The 17,849-nt window shown below is 38.9% G+C and overlaps 1 protein-coding gene across 1 annotated transcript in view; it reads right to left on the reverse strand.

Moving 5' to 3' along the window:
* The window catches only part of ppp3r1a (protein phosphatase 3, regulatory subunit B, alpha a), a 34,812-nt gene extending 20,207 nt beyond the window's left edge, over positions 1–14,605 (reverse strand). The window contains exon 1 of the mRNA XM_036573693.1: positions 14,399–14,605. Within this exon, the coding sequence (XP_036429586.1) occupies positions 14,399–14,401 (3 nt within the window). The 5' untranslated portion in view covers positions 14,402–14,605. The remainder of the gene's footprint in view (positions 1–14,398) is intronic.
* Between the last annotated feature and the right edge of the window lie 3,244 nt (positions 14,606–17,849).

The raw sequence follows: 17,849 nt of genomic DNA on the forward strand, positions 1-17,849 counted from the left end.
TCTGGCGCTTCAGGCTTCAGAACTGCTGGACTATTTAAGGTGGAACGGGAAAGTTAGCTAGCTAGCTACCGAGACATTAGCATGCTATTAGCGATTTTTTTATGCTTGTTATGAAGAAAACGACCATAATACACTGAAACGACATTAAACTAAGATAATACAGTGGTTATTGTAATTTTTTTAATGAAGAAAATTCTCACATTTGTGGGTTTCTTTGGTCACTCGTGCAGACATCTTGCCGGTTTTTTCTTTTTTCTCATAACTCTCTGTTTGGAGTCTCTGAAAAACCTCCGTTTGGAGGGCCATGTAACCCTAACACTTCGCCCTACCCCTCTATCTCAACAAAAATTGGGACACCCTAACCCTAGATGTGAACATGCAAAACAGAGGGCTAAGGGCTAAGTGGTAGGGGCGAGTGGTGAAATGGGATTGGGCCTAAGTATCTACAAAGCATCTGCAGTGTCCTATCCAAAAAAGCGTTACCCGATTTTTTAATACACTGAGCAGCTTCCATGAATCAGGCAAACACCACCTGCCTCCTGACTGGGTGAACGCATCACACTGACCAGATTCACCTGCATTATTCGACGCACAGCATACCCCAAATGACACAATCAGAGCCATTATACGCCACTTGAACCACAGCGGACGAAACCAGCACTTCCCATCGAAAACAAATGGGGTGCAAATAAGTTTGAACATAAACATGAAACTTGAGCATAATTGCTTTGTCTGGCTGCAAGCTCTGGTGTAGAACCACAGCATTAGTCATGTAGGCTTTAGCCCTTAGTCATGTAGGGTTCAGCTTGCTAACTAGCAAGCTGGCAGAGTACAGCAATGATTGTAAGTAACAGATGGAGAAGTCTGGTGAGGCCCAGCAAAGTGAATGTTGTGGTTCTGAAAGATCAGGGATTCCCCCGAGGAGAAATAATGAGGCCAAACAGACGAAGGCTTGTTAAAACCGGCACTGAAATGGGATGTTGGCCACTAAGGGATTCGGATGCAAGTGGATCCTTCTCCTGAACATTTTCACTGTGCTCTTGAGCAAAGCTTTTAAAGCTTATTTGTTCTACTAAAGCTGGCAGTGTAGACTGGGGGGTGGTGTTCTCTGAGTAAATGATGCTGTGATTAAGAGCCCTGTTCAGCAAGCAGCACACACCGCACAAACTCAAACCACTTTGTTAAAAAGATATTTTGCTTTGCGTTTTGCTGTCCTTTCTCACTTTAATAATTAATAATAAATAAATAAATAAAACAAGTGTTCAATGTCACTTTCATGTTAGTAACATAATGATGCCCCCTTTTTCTCCCTACTGTCACCGAGCACCAAGGAGAGAGCTCCAGAGCTTCACCTACACTGTTAGAAATACAGGTATTATGCAGGTACATTTTTTGTTCATTAAGGTACAAACACTGTAAACGTCCCCTCAAAGCTACAACAGTGGTTTTAAGGTCCAACTGTGCACCTTAAATAAGTTTTTCCAGGTGAAAAGTTCGTATTTGTACTTTTTCATAAAAGCCTGGAGTCGAGACGGGGTGTGTGGAGTCAGTACAGCTTAGAACATATCATTTCAGTGGATTATGGTTCAGTTATGTTCCCTGACTGAAGGTACTGAGATGTACCCTTGAGGGAACCACCCCAGTGACCAGACGGGGACTGACCCAGTGACAGTTAAGTACCTTTTTTTCCTGAGAGTGTAGGTACCTCTGCTTAATGCTCAATCTGTCCTGAAGTGATGATAATTTTCACACTTTCCTGTATGCAGTCTTGTTTTTACTGAATGTAGTCTTGCTTTTGTTGAATATACGTATGGATATCAAACAAATTAATAAATGCTATTGCACCTCAGGCCTGTTAAACGCGTTGCTCTTTTCCATTTATACAAATGAGCCAGCTGCTCTTCCCAACAATGAAAGTCTTTCGGAGTCTGTTGACGACGGCGGCCTCAATGGCCTTCTGTTAAAAGGCAGGAGTTTGTTTAGGTTTCGATGCTCCCAAACTGGAATCAGGCAAGCAAACTCTAAGTGAATGTGGCCAAAACAAGCGATATTATCATGGAAAAACATCCGACACCTGATATATGAAGTTCATATTTCCCTGCCTGCTATACTGATTCATTTTCATCAGACCCCTGTATTTTAATGGGAACTGAGAGACTGTTAGAAAAACAAACAACAAAAAAAAACAAAAAACACAGTGACCCCTTTTAATTAAGAGACTAAAAGGCTCTGGAACTGGGCAGTACAAGCACAGAAGAAAGCAGCTTTCTTTGAATGTGTCGGCAAGTTACGGCAAGCCAGATTTCTGCACATCAAGAGTTTAATACGGTCAAGAACTGCCTACTTTGACAGGAAAGGGTTATCTGACTAACATGCAAACCAACCGACCAACCACAGAAACAAATGTGTATTAGCAAACACACAAGGATGTCACTTAAGAGCTACTGGATGCTCCAAAGAAAGCTCTTGAATAACTTATAAGGATTTGATGCTATGAACTGTGATGTTTTTCAGTCTAGTGACTGTACCTCACTTTGGTTGTGTTTACATGCAAGGACTTCTGCCAATATGACTGAATATATTCTGACTATAGATTAGGACTGAGGTGTTTATGCTCACTCTACTCCACAATCTGATGGAAAATCTTTGTTTACATTTTCACTACAAGAAATTCGATCCAAAATAGAGAACCACTTGGTGTAGACGTTACCATGACAACGAGCATCACAGAGTCCAGTCAGAGTGAGATGAGCAGCAGTGAGCAGTGCTTCTGGTTTTAATACCTTTAAAATGACGTCAGACTCAGGAAAACGTCCTTCACTTGTACTTATTAAAGAAGGCCGAAAGGAAGACGTCGTGTTCTGAGACACATAAGCTGGACATCCGTCCCACCGCCGTCTTTTAAAGACCAGAGCATAAACTTTCTCTGCAGACCAGTTTCTGCTCCGCCATGTTGAACGTTATAAACTTTCGCTATGAGGCAACGAACATGTTCAGAATGTACTTAAACTTTCTGATAGGGAATGTAATCAGATACAGGCGTTTACATGGATAGTATTCTTCTATTTAACTGATTATTTACAGGATTACCCACCTCGTTCAATTGGACAGAAATTGTATTCCGAATGGACGTATTCTATTCTATTGAGCTTTCAGATGGATTATTAACGGATTATCAACGGATTATCAGGCTGCACGTAAACGTGGCTTTTGAAAGGCTTACTGTTATGAATACGCAACTGCGAGTTACAAAAAAGTGTTTGTCGTTCATAAAACTGGTGTGTCGTTCACATCGACATGGACAATCAGAGGCAGACCCTCCAGGAATCTGCGATCTTGTAATCCCAAGAATTCACGTAAATTCAAACGAATCCTTTCAGTATTTGCCAGATCTCAATTCTGCCCAAATTACCATATTATTTCTGCATGGAACATGTTAATCTTTTAGGTACTTTCAAAATGAAGCGTTCAGATTAAACGCCACATGCCAGGAAGCCGCAGTCTCAGCCACTCTGCCTTAACTTAGACTGAGAGTCTGCTATGTAGGCTAGGCTGGCAAAAACTATCGTGATTTTGTTAGTTCCATTCTGACTGCCTATCTGCGTGAACCCTCTTCCATGTCTTTTGACTGAAGTTGCCGGCTCTCTGTGCTGTGACTGAGCCTTTTGTAGCAACATGGAGGCTGGATTGAAAAACATTTGGCTTGAAGTTCACAGCATAACATACATACATACATCATCTAAACCGCTTATCCTTCTGGGTCGCGGTGGGGTGCTGGAGCCTATCCCAGCTGTCATTGGGCGGAAGGCAGAATACACCCTGGACAGGTCGCCAGTCCATCGCAGGGCAGACAGACAGACATACACAATCACACACTCACTCACACCTAGGGGCAATTTAGCATGTCCAATCAGCCTGACTGCATGTCTTTGGACTGTGGGAGGAAACCGGAGTACCCGGAGGAAACCCACGCAGACACGGGGAGAACATGCAAACTCCACACAGAAATGACCCCGGTCACCCGGCCGGGAATCGAACCCAGGCCATTCTTGCTGTGAGGCGACAGCACTACCTACTGCGCCACCGTGCCGCCCCAGCATAACATATTTAAAAGTTATTCAGTAATTTCATTTGAACCGCTATGTAGCTTTTCAGTGAGATATCCTTACATGCTGGCTGACACTTACTGATCTGTTTCCCACCTGCCTTTACACGTCACATTAAAACACCAGTCTGTTTGTTATTTTGTGTGCCAGTAGGTTATTTTGCCTTTCCTCAAAGTAGGTGGTTCTCGGCCACATTAAGCAGAAGTCTCTCTTTGTGAGTGTAAAGCCACTCATAACAGGTCAGTGGGGGAGGGCATTTTTGTACACTATGCAATACTGTTCTGGACCAAAAAAGAACATTGACGATTGATTGCTTTTCAACCGAGAAAGATGCAAAAAGCGTGACCGAAACAAAGTTAAATTAATATCAGACTCATAATCTTCACAAATTTCTCTACTAACCTAACCAACCTAACCCCAAAAAACCTACTGTAAAATATTGCCACAAATTCTGATAAGCACCACTGCAAAATCAAGAATTTTACTCTTCAACAATCACATAAAATGGCAGCGAAATCCCAGTAGGTCCGCAGAAGGGGGAACTGACAAAACCCTGATAGCTGTGGGCAGCTTAGCCTGCGAAAGATATCTGTACATGTACATCCATACAATAGGGCTGAACGCCTTTGGCAAAATACACAATTTCGATTTTTCTGACCAATACTGAGATTACGATTTAAATTGCAATTGTTTATAACTGAAGTATAAATTGAGGTATGGACCTTTTTTTTGGCTAGGAAGACCAACGTATGTTTTTCTGGTTTGAGACGTGAACTGTTAACACAGCGTGCCAGCCTGCAATTTATTTGTGGTTGTGATGTCACAGCAGTTCACAAGGCCCAATGTTATTGGGTAAAATTTCCCTACTTAAAACTAGTAGACTAATAATAGACTGTAAGACTGTAATAAAAACTGCAGCTCTTGCGATATGAAAATTGCACTCTTTCAAACTGCAATTGATATAAAAACACTGATGACTATAAATAAAAAAAAACTAAATACTGTAGCTTTAATAAGAAATGTATCTGATTTTACACAATATACTACCAAATTTATATAGGCAATTTGTCACAAAGTGTCAGAAACCACAAAAGCAAGCCTATTAGTGATTTATTAAACACTTCTTAAACACAAATCCCAGGCTTATAATATACTAAGGCTCAGTAACTACTAATTCAGTAACTACAGGGGCTTCAATGCAAACTGGTTAAGCTATTCTTAGGTTATAGAACTGTGTAATAAAACTGGCCCTATCCATGTAAAGGTTTAATGACTCTTAAGTTATTTCTTAATCACTTACGCAGCGAGTGATTGATGGTTTAAGCCTGTAGTTTGCACTGAGGGGTCATAGTTCCAGTGCAAAACTGAAAAAGCAAATGTTCGACGATACAACTTGACTGATCAACTACATTTGGGGTAAAGGAAAAACCTGTACATTTCTGCCTGAAACATTAAAGAGCCCCAGTGGGAACAATAAAGTGTCATATACATATTTTGTTGTCGGAACAAAACCTAGTATCTCGTATCAAAATGGTAATTTAAAAGAAGAAGGAACAAACCTACTTTACTTTTAATGTAAGTCAATGGAACCAGACTTATTTCCAAGTCATTTTGAGCCGTTTCTTTTGGTCCATTCATCATGAAATTTACATACAATATAAAGAGCAATAGGCATTTTCAAATTATGACAAAAACTGAAGAAGAAGAAAAAAAAAAACACAAAATGGACAAAAATGGAGATACAAGGTTTTGCTCATATTACATTTTCGAAAATTTCAAACACTTCATATTACGTTTTTGACATCAAACATATGTATTATTGCTTTTTCAGTCAAGCCAAATGCTGATTTGATACTGTGTGAAAGCGAATGGAACGTAATCCAATCTAAATTGTTTGTCCAGTCATCAGGTTCAAAATCAAAATACGCTTCAGTTGCGCATGCTTTTGCGCACTAATTGCAATGTTAGCTGAACCTAAACATCATATTCTTGACAAGTGCTGCATTCTTTAGGCTTGTGTTACATTATCAAAAGACTGTTTAGCTGGAAAGCACAATGACGAGGTAAGCTCAGCTGGGAGAGGTAATGACTTAAGGTGAAAAGGATTGGGGGTTTAGGATTACTTTCTGACTAAGTCAGTCCAGGTGCATGATGTTCCTGCAAAATAGCTGTGTTAATGCTGGTTTCAAAAGCACTGGATGCTTTTTTTGGCCCTTTTCAAAGATTTTCAAGAGCTCCTCATCACAGCAATTAGGGAAAGTTCAAACATTCGCTCTATTCTGGTCAGTAAACTGAATTCCAAACAAAAGCTGAAACGGCATTAAAGAAGCCAAAATTTGCGCAATAAAATAGAGTCAGTCAAGTTTACAGGATGGTTCTTGCCAATAAACACATTCTGCTATTGTGAAATAATAACTATAAACCATTCCAAACCATAAAACAGGGCCGGAAATGAACAAATCATTAGTCAGCCTTTCTCGGGCGAGTCCTCCTCCTGAACGAACTAGCCGATTTAATGAGCTGAACATCGTCTGGGAAGGCTAAGAGGCGAAACAATCAGTGCGTCTCATAAATAATGGATTCTTCATTCAGAGTCAATTAGACTACACAAAATATGCTTTGAACGGTGAATACTCAGGCAAGATGTGTGGGCCAGGCCACTTACAGTGCATAACCTTGGTGATGAATACTAAATACCTGATTATGTCTACAAATAAGTTTAAAAATAAATGAATAAAGCACAAAACAATATTTCACAGCCGGAGGTGCTGTTCACCTAAGCCTGTCTAGGATGTCAGGCTTTGACAAATCATATGAATTTCACATTAATGCACCTCACATTCTGGTTTTTAATTACCTGCTAATGCCAAGCTTTAAAATTTATGGATGTCCTTAAAGGCACAGTATCTTCTAAACCACTTCATTTGCTGTAGCTACCACAGGCTGAAAGCAAGCACTCTCCAGTAATGAGCTTCTTCTCCCTGTGAATAGACTTTTTCCATTCAACAGATGCGACGAGAATACAATGCAGAATAAAGGCTGATATTTGGAGAGGCGAAAAAAACAGAACATTGTTCAATTATTTACAATGAACCCAAAAAAAGGCTGAAAGAGTTGTGGTGAACAAGTAGGGGGTAGAAAAGCTCTTCAAATGGTACAGGTGCTACCACAATTTCAGTCTGCTTGTGAGTTCATCCTATTATTAAATGTTTTACTAAAGATGCATATGGCAATTGTGGGCCGATGTCATTAATCCTGTATTTTGCATGTACGTATCTCCCGATTACCAATAAACATCATTTATAAAATGTCAAAATCACAACTAAATTCACCAAGATTTGCATCGCAGATAAATGAAACACTTTAAGGGTTGGAAATGCAGTAAAAATATAGATAAAATACAGATCTGCTTTTTCTGGAGTAAAAAAAAAAAAAAGTAAATAATGTTCAATCATCTGTTCAAATATCTGCTGATCCTGATATGATTCTGGAAAAGGTGAAAAATATACAGAAATAACAAGAGCTATGATGAACAAATGACTCTCATAACTCTACCTTACATGATATAACCTCTTAATGCTTCTGAAGCGTAAAGCACTAGGCCTTGAGAAACAATCTAAGCGTTGGTCCTATCATCATATTCGATCCCCTGCAACGGCACAGCCCGCTCTAATACTGGATTTAATAAGCATCCACTTGGCCCATCTGGGGAAATTCCCAGCGCCATCGTAAGTGCCGTTTCATTACTTTAATAGCTGAAGGGAAGTTTATTAGATGAATCCTCAGAGGGCCGAGGGACCGAGTGAAGTGTTAAAGGGCAGGACAAAGATGTTCATAAGTGATAGTAAATTACTGTAAAATGCTTAATATTTCAAAACAACAATAGATCTGCTATATTCACAGTGGGTTCAAGGAAGACTGCTGATAAACCTCCTTACTTCACTCAGCTACAGTAAAAGCCACATGGCTAAGAAACCACATATAGCCAGATAAAGAAACTATTTGCAGAACATATGCAAGTTATGTTATAACTAAGGGTGAGCAATATGGCAGTATTTTATCGTCACCGGATACACAATATGCATTAATAAGCATATAAGCTGTTGTCCGAACAAAACCTCGTATTTCCATTTTTGACGTTCTTCAGTTTTTGACATCATTTGAAAATACCTGTTGCTCTTTACATTGTGTGTAAATTTCATGATGAATGGACCAAAAGAAATGACCCAAAATGACTTGGAAAAAAGTCTGGTTCCACTGACTTACATTAAAACTAAAGTAGCGTTTTTCCTTCTCCTGTAAAGTTACCATTTCAGAGATACGAGGTTTGGTTCTGACAACAGCGATATTTTGGGCTGCTCAAGGTCTCGAGGGGTTTCTAATAAAACAGTTCTGTGCACAAGCAGCTCATGTCTTTTTGTGGATGAGGGGAGTCTTGTGACTTTGCAGAAAGAACTTAAAGATAACTGAAAGACTGTATGTGCCCTTACAAAGAGATCATAATTAGTCCTATTTAACTGCATTGACTGTAGTGTAGTATGTGAAATATTACACAATATTCACCGTATTTATAGCATGTAAATTTCTAATTGTGATGAACTGCTTTTTCCTCGTATCACCCATCCCTTCTTCAAACTTCTCAAAACAGTTTGCATTGCAAAGTTTGCATGGTCAGCTGATGAGCACTCTGAAGCTAACCTAGCAGAGAGCGAGCGTGTTCTGTTTGAATTATTTGCCCCTCGTTGTCCCACTCCCCCTTCGTTCTGCAAGTGGCCACTTGTGTAATGTAGCTGTGACACACTTTGCACAAGAAATTGGTCAAAACTTTGTGAAAGACGTGTTTTCTGCCAAAAAAATGAGCAAATTATCGCCTCCGACTGTTAAATTATTGCTTATTAATTTGACAAGATGAGTCGGGAAAAGGAAATAGGACAATAACACTGGAAATAACGATAGCTGTGATGAACCAATAACTCTCATAATAACTCTACCTTACATGATATAACCTCTTAATGCTTCTGGAGCATAAAAGCACTAAGCCTTGAGAAAACATCTAAGTGTTGGTCCTATCATCAGACTGGATCCCTGCCTCTGACTATTATCCCTGCCTCTGACTATTAATTACTATTATTTAAATTTGAAAAGAGATGAGTCAGAAAGAGGAAAAAGTAAGCGAAGTATCACATCTATTAAATTATTATTTCAGACTTTACAAGACGACTCACAGCAGCGCATGCAAGTCACATTTTGGCCTGTTTTTTTTCTCCTGAATTTCCCCCCAGTAATGTTATTTATTTATTTTTTTTTAACAAACAAAAATCAAAAGTAACATGACTATCCTCTACAACGTACTACCATTACCTCATGCTGCTGGATATAGGCTATACGTATAGCTATGGCAGCATTAATTTGAGCCTGATGGCCTGTTACCTTCAATCATGTCCAAACACAAATCCTAAAGGGTCGACATCACATGTTGCTGTAATGGGTTATTAGTAGGCCATACTTAAATAGAGCTGTTAGAATAATTTCATGTGTATTTCTAGTCTCACTCACTACACCCCTCCCTAATGCTGTCAGTTTTCTGCAAAGTCACAAGACTCCCCTCATCCAGAAAAAGACATGAGCTGCTTGTGTGCAGAACTGTTTTAATATAAACCCCTGGAGACCTTGAGCAGCCCATGAGAGTAGAGACCTAATTCATATTCCAGTATCTTCTTAAAATGAGCACAGATTTTTAGGTATGATCTTCTGTACTCAGTGGTTAGCGCACCTAAAAGAACGACTATTAGGGTTGAGCAGTACAACGGTAATAAGGTAAACCGCGGTAATTTTAAATGATGATAGATTTTAAAATTGATTAGTCTGAACGACAAAATAAACATTCCACCCATACAACACAGGCTGATTCAAAAAGATTCATCCGATTTCAAAGTGCCATATTTTTACAACCGTGAGGCGCCTAGGAACCAATCACATTCCAATTGAAAGAGGGGGTCATAGAGTTTGAGTGTCACCGGAAGATGGCTCCCTTCAGTCTGAGAGGAGATGAGACCCCTGAGCAGAAAGCGTTCTGCGTTCTCCACTTCAATAAGACTGAATCAGTCATAACTGTGCAACGTGATTTTCGTGGGCAGTGAACCTCCAACAGCTCAGAGCGTTCGTAGTTGGTTCCACAACACTGGATGATCTCCGAAATCGTACTGAAAGAGCTGTGAGTGCAGCGACACCCGACATGCTCAATCCAGTATGGGATGAGTTTGTCTATGGCGTTGATGTTGTCCGTACAGCTGGAGGAGGTTCATACTGAGACCTTGTACAATTACATAATAAACTTTATGCTCATTTAAACCATTTACAGTTCACTGCATTGTTCTGTAATGATTTACAAGTAAAATAAACCATTTTGAAATCAGATGATTCTTTTTTAAATCACCCTGGATATATATATATACTTTGGAAGGCTCACTGATTGGTGGTCTGAGAGCTCACTGACAGTTGCCACTAACAGAAGGAGAAGAAAATCAGAAGCGGAAGAACCTCAGAAAAATTAAGCATGATAGCGCACAATCAATTTCAGCTTTCACTCTCACACCAGTCACTCAGCTCTGTGCTCTCAGATATCCTCTAAACAGTTTTCATTTTAGCACCAGTTAGCTGGAACTGAGCCTGTGCTGTGGTGTGTGGCAAGTCTGGCCTGCTAACCAAGTTATTGTTAGCTTAAGCCGGGGTTACACTACACGACTTTCACCTCGATTTACCTCGTTTAGCTTCTGCCTAACTCTAACAGCCATATTATAAACAGGCTTAACCATAAGGTACAATTAGCACATGGTGAGCTTCACTTTGGTTTATTTTGCAACATCTTAGATATGTTGTAGTCAAGCTGATTCATACACTGTACAAGGTTGACTGCTTTACTTTCTTTCCAATGGGATAGTGGACGGTTGTCAGGTCTTTATAAATGGCACATTTATATACAACACTATATCTATAACTAGAATGATTTAGAGCTACATTAAACAAAAATCTGACAATATGATTACCCTCAAATTTAACTTATTCACCTTTGCAACCATGAGCAGCTGACAGCTGAGATGGTTCTCTTATGTATTCAATACACATGGCAAAATGAAAGGCCTAAATGACATAACAATATTTATCTTTATCGTTATAAATATGCTTTTCTGAACATATTGTGGATATCACCAGTACTTAAAAACACCTCTCAACTGCATGTTTGATTACAAAGAGAGCAGAATTAGTCCTATATTATAGGATTTAGTGCACTGCAGTGTGTGAAATGTTGAATATACACCACTGCATTCATAGCTTTAATAGTATTTTGAATTGTAGTTGTGAAGACTTTTTAAAGCATCGTGATAAAGTATTGACATTTTTGCTATATAGCCCAGCTCTACCCGACATGCTGTTGGCATGGGATCGTGTACGGAAATAAGAAAGTTCTCGACAAAGAATAATAATAAGAAAATAACAGAAAGCTTTCTTTAACCATAGTCAATATGGACATTCTTGAGTACATTAAAAAAGTACATTAAATCTATCTGTTAAAAATCTGAAGGGAATCTCATCTTACCAGTCCAAATGCCAAGGCCCTGGCAGACGACCCCCTGTTTTGCTGTTATTTGCCATCACCATCACTATCAAAGCCAATATTACATAACTAAAACAGAAAATTGTGGTTTCTTAGACCTGATGAGACCTTTCAAGAGCAAAACAAATAAAATCATAAAATAAAACCCATAATCTGAGAGGTTCATTGTATCATCTGTATGCGAAATGTCTTAAAAGTGTAAAAGCATCGTAGAACCAATAAACAGCTCAGTGTTTATATCAGTGGAGCGATAGCAGCAATATTTAATCTGCATAGTTGTAACATTTTTAAAAACCACTGAGCAAAAAATATAACCGTGTAATTTGCACATATACTTTAAAAAGCTGGTTCTTCAAGGGTTTTTTAATAAAAGCTAAATAAAGTTCTATATGGAACAATTTATGCTTAAATAGTTCTTTGCATCGTGAAAGAGTTCTTCAGATTGATTGAGAATGTGCGGTATATGGTTTTGTATAGAACATTTTTGAAAAAAGTTCTATACAGAACCATAAACAGCTTTATATGTCTATAAAAGTGTACAACGTCAAGCTTGTAACAACAGCAGAACCTGTTTGATGCTACATAGAACCCTTTTCAAAAAGGGGCTACACCAATCTACATACAACACATTCTCCGTCAATCTGAAGAACCATTTCACAATGCAAAGAACCCATCAATTGTGCAAAGGGTTCTTTGAGTACTCATGGTCCTACATAAAATCATTTTCTTTACTAAAGAATCCTTGAAGAACCTTCCTTTTCAAGTGTGTATTGTTCCGATGCCATTTTCAAAAAGGTTCTATATAAACCCACATACAACACATTCTCTATTAATCTGAAAAACTATTTCACCATGTAAATAACAATTTAAGCATTAAATGTTTTGTATAAAACTCATGGTTCTAAACAGAACCACTGCGTTACGAAAGAACCCCCCTTGAAGAACCATCTTTTTTAAGGTGTACACAGTAAGTTTCATTACATTTCAGGGATTGACATCTACTGATAATCCTACACATTGTGCACTGCTGAAAATGAAGACTGCTTAATACAGCAGCCGTTGACAAAATGATATCGTCGCTGACCAATGAAAAAACACGTATGTCCAAAAAAGTAATTTTACAGGAGAGGGCAAAAATGTTCTTTACTTTTAATGTAAACCAATGGCAAGAATTTTTTTCCAAAGCTGTTTTGGTGCATTTTTTTTTTTGTCCATTCATCATAAAATTTTCACACAATGTAAAGAAAAGCTGGCGTGCTGAAATGATGCAGAAAAGCGAAAATCGCAAAAAATGGAGATGCATGTTTTTTCTTTGGACAGCGACGATACACAAAGCGGCCTTTTCTGCAAAGTGCTAAATGAAATGAACTGCATTTCGCACCATTTAACATTTACATTACATTTCACATTTACGGGATTTGGCGGACGCTCTTATCCAGAGCGACCTACAATTTGATCATTTTACTCAGGTAGGCGAAAATAGTGTTAGAAGTCTTGCCCAAGGACTCTTATTGGTATAGTGTAGGCTGCTTGCCCAGGCAGGGGACTGAATCCCAGTCTACAGCGCAGAAGGCAGAGGTGTTACTCACTACACTACACCAACCACTGTCAATTTAACAGCGACAGTGACCAAAGCACTGGTTTTGAAGGCTGTTTCGAAAGTGAGACACGACTTTGTACCAAAACAAAACACAACCAGCAGCCGAGTTCCTACCTGGGCCACACTGAGGACTGATAAAATATGGAAAACAGAGGAAATAAACCCAGCCACTAAAGCTACACTCTTAAAAAGATGCTCTTCAAGGGTTCTTTTCAAGACAATGGTTCTATCGAGAACCATGAATTCTATATAGGACTATTTCATGCTTAAATGGTTCTTTGCACAGTGAAATGGTTCTTCAGATTGATGAGGAATGTGCTGTACATGGCTTTACAGTTAAAGACCCTTTTAAAAAATGCTGCTTCACAGCACCAAAAAGGGTTTCTGCTATTGTTTACAAGCTTGACAATCATAGCAGAACCCTTTATGGTGATATACAGAACGATACACAAAACTCCATCAATCTGAAGAACCATTTTACAATGTAAAGAACCATTTAAGCGCAGAATGGTTCTATGTGGGACTCGTGGTTCTAAACAGAACCATTCCCGACTAAAAAACAAAACAAGAACCATGTTTTTAAGAGTCTAGGTTACCGTTACAGTCTCGTTAAGCACAACTCGACGAGGCTGAGGTTGGCTTCTTATTTGAATTCCCCGTTCCACCTTAAATAGTGCAGTAGTGCAGCAGTTACTGCGGCACCACTTAAGGTGGAACGGAAATGTCGAATTACAAAAGCTGGCGAATACAAACTCGACTTTAGGTCGTCAATGTTTGGGATATTTGGGAATTACAGTCGCCTTCAACCATTTTCCACACACTTGCTAACTGTCGTCGCGGTGGAAGCTGCAAATTTAAACTAAACTGGCGACCGTTAAGAAGCCACGAAGCCAGCTTCTCATTCGAATTCCCCGTTCCACCTTAACGGTGCAGCCGTTACACTCTCGCCTCAGGCGCCAGAATGTAACTGCTGCACCATTTAAGGTGGAACGGCACATATAGAGCAAGAAGCTGGCGAATAGGAAGCCAACAACTTCAGCCTCGTTAAGAAGCCGGCGACAAACGGCGTTTTCTCACCATTTTGTTGCCTTCGCGACAGAACTCCGCTTCGAAAACGGGCAGCAGCAGATGACTGCAGAAAATGAGGTCGAGTAATCGGCTCTTCTTCAAGCAAATGTTGTTTTTTCGCACACCTCTGTGGGAAAAGGCCGCTCTGTGCTGCTTTCTTTTCTGTGGGTTTCCACTGCAGAGACTCTGAGCGACCAGCCAGCCGCGAGAGGAGGGGCGGGGCTACCACACAACATCCGGGCACCTCCGTGACAAAACAAATAGCCCACATTTTCATAAACGCACCAAATGTGGAGGTTTATTATTTAATAACATGTTTATGATTTGTGCTCCAGCTTCAATTTCGATTAAACTGGTTATACATTTAATATTTTTTAAAAATTTGTGTTTCTGTTTTGGTTTTTAAAGGGCAGTTTTCAGGTAAAATATCATGTGCTCAATAGTGAGCACACAGGCACATACAGAGATCTGATACATATACATATATGTATATATATATATATATATATATATATATATATATATATATATATATATATATATATTATATATATGTTTGTATATGGAACTGTCCAGGGTGCATCCTGCCTTCCACCCAATGACGGCCGCTTCAGCTCACCCCCCCGCGACCCTGAAGGATAAGCGGCTTAGAAGATGTGTGTGTATATCATGTATATGGATTTCTCTCTTATATCCAACTCATATTATCGCCAAGTATGTCACATATGGACATATATGTGACATATCTTCTTCAAATATGGGACATATTTCCGTCATATATTGGCATATATGTGTAATACATATCTTTAACAATATATGATAGAAAACATTTATATATGGAAGACATATATTACTCATATATGCTTGCTTCATGTTAAATAATATACGTTTTTTATTGCATGTGGGTTGTGGAGTCAGTGTTTGTATCATACCTACATCAGATTGTATATATGTGGTCCATAAATTATGCATAGATGTGTTCATCAACCTATCAGACATGTATATATGGTCAATATGTAGTGCATATATGTCCAATATTTTATGTTTATATACATATGTACTTAACACTTACGTACACATAATTTGAAATATATGCCTGACTCTTTATATGTGCATATATGGCCATATATCAGATTTTGGGGCTTATGGTCACTGTATACTCTCTTTATAGGACTGAACATGATTTATTATATGTATTAAAGACTTTAATTACATATTAAAGCAATGGTTCACTAAAGATAATTTAATTTAACCAAATTAACGAGCTTCTTTTGCAGTCTATTACACACCCCAAATGTATCTGAGGATAACAAACAGATTGTGATGAATTCATGTCATAAGTTATAGTAAGCCAACCTACATGAAAAGTCATCATTCCTCCTTTGATAGGCCTACAACACTGCTGATTTTCGGCAGTTTCACATTCTTTGATGTTTTATCGCCACCTGCTGGAAACCTGTATAATTTTCACTGATTTGCGTAAAGGAGGATTCCACCCAATTTTTGAATTTCTGCCTAACTTTACTATTGAGATGAAACAAAGTCATTCAGGGTGTTTTGTTGTACAGTGGTGATGACTGGAACCAGAGGTTGTGATGTTTTCAACAAACACATCTAATACATTTTATTTACTATCCAAAACCACCAGTGAACCTATGTGTGTCTTCTGAGTTTTTTTATGTAAAGTTGAATGTAAAATAGTGGTGAATCTGTAAAATTAGTTTTCACTGGGGACTACTGTACCTTACAACATCCTGCATCATGAATGTATTTAAAAAAAGTTTTAGGTCAAAACCTTCTCAAGGCTTTCAGAGGCATTAAACTCTTCAGACATCTGGTTCCTGTCACCACCACTATGACTCTTGAAGGAAGTATTTCACACCAAGCCATTTGGTAAGACTGAATTATGCATAAAATACCCCTTTTAAGTATTGACAGAATGGTAACACATGCCTTTGTACCACAACATACACAATGTTTAATTAAGTCTATTTCTCATATTACACAAATTTGAAAAACACTGCATAATTGATAAGGTAGGTAAACACTAAGCATAGTTGTTTAGGCTGTTTTTACAGGTAGAAGGTAGGTACAAGGTAGTCTTTTCAAAAATACTCAATATCAGAAAGTAAAGTCCATTCACCTGTACTCACACTTTGACTATAAATGTAAACATTTAGAGGATTGTCACAAATATTCGATAAACCTGTAAACTAGGGTTGGGCAATATGACAATATTAGTTGTTACTGTGAGAAATGATGTCACAATATTGTTCTCTATTCGTATCATCAGTACTTAAAAACACTTCACAGCATGGTTGCTTAACAAAGAGCATAATTAGTCATGTTTAATTTGATTTACTGCAGTGCAGTATGTGAGATGACTGTATGCGGTTTTGATAGTATTTTTAATTGTGGCACTTCTCTGTCTGTTAAAACTGATCAGATGTCAGGAAAAAAAGCCATTGTTACCAAATCCCAGGTGGTTGATAAGGCGTTGCTAGGCTGTTGCTCTGATATACCAGATGGTTACTAAGGTGTTGCTAGGCTGTTGCTATGGTATTCCAGGTGATTGCTTAGGTTGTTGCAAGGCCATCGCTGTGGTATCCCAGATGGCTGTTAATACGTTGCTAGGCTGTTGCTATGGTGTTACAGGTGGTTGCTAGGGTGTTGCAAGGCCATTACTGTGGTATCCAAGGTGGTTGCTAATGTGTTGCTAGGCTGTTGCTATGGTATCCCTGTTGGTTGATAAGGTGTCGCTAGGCTGTTGCAGTGGTATCCCATTAGGTTGATAGGGTGTTACCTGGCTGTTGCAATGGTATCCCAGGTGATTCCTAAGGTGTTGCTAGGCTATTGCTATGGTATCCCAGGTGGTTGCTAATGTGTTGCTAGACTGTTGCTATGGTATACCAAGTGGCTGCTAATGTGTTGCTAGGCTGTTGCTATGGTATCCCAGTTGGTTGCTAAGGTGTTACCTGGCTATTGCTATGGTATCCTAGGTGGTTGCTAAGCTGTTGCTAGGCAATGCTATGATGTCCCAGGTGGTTGCTTGGTCATTGCTGTTATCCCAGGTGACCACTGCTACGTTATCCCAAAACCATAGCAATGGTCCCAGCAGTAGCTATGCTGTTGCTGTGTTATCCTAGGTGGTCTGCTCGGCTGTTGCTATGGTATTACACGTGGTTCCTAATATAAATAGAGAGAGATGTGTATTGTGACATGTGACACAAGCACTATTGCTGTATAGGCTCTATGATACTGTGAAGTTTTGTGGTTCTAGTCTAAAAACAGTACCAAAAGGTGTGGAACAATAAAACAAAGAGCAGTAAATACTGTGACCTGTCACATGTCATAAAAAGGTCATAAAGTATCATGATATTACATATTTGCCATATCGCCCACCTCTACTGTAAACACATATATGAAGTAAACCTTGTTTACTTCAGGTAAGTCTCAATTC

Source organism: Colossoma macropomum, unplaced genomic scaffold (genome assembly GCF_904425465.1).
Source record: "Colossoma macropomum unplaced genomic scaffold, Colossoma_macropomum, whole genome shotgun sequence".
Classification (NCBI taxonomy): domain Eukaryota; kingdom Metazoa; phylum Chordata; class Actinopteri; order Characiformes; family Serrasalmidae; genus Colossoma; species Colossoma macropomum.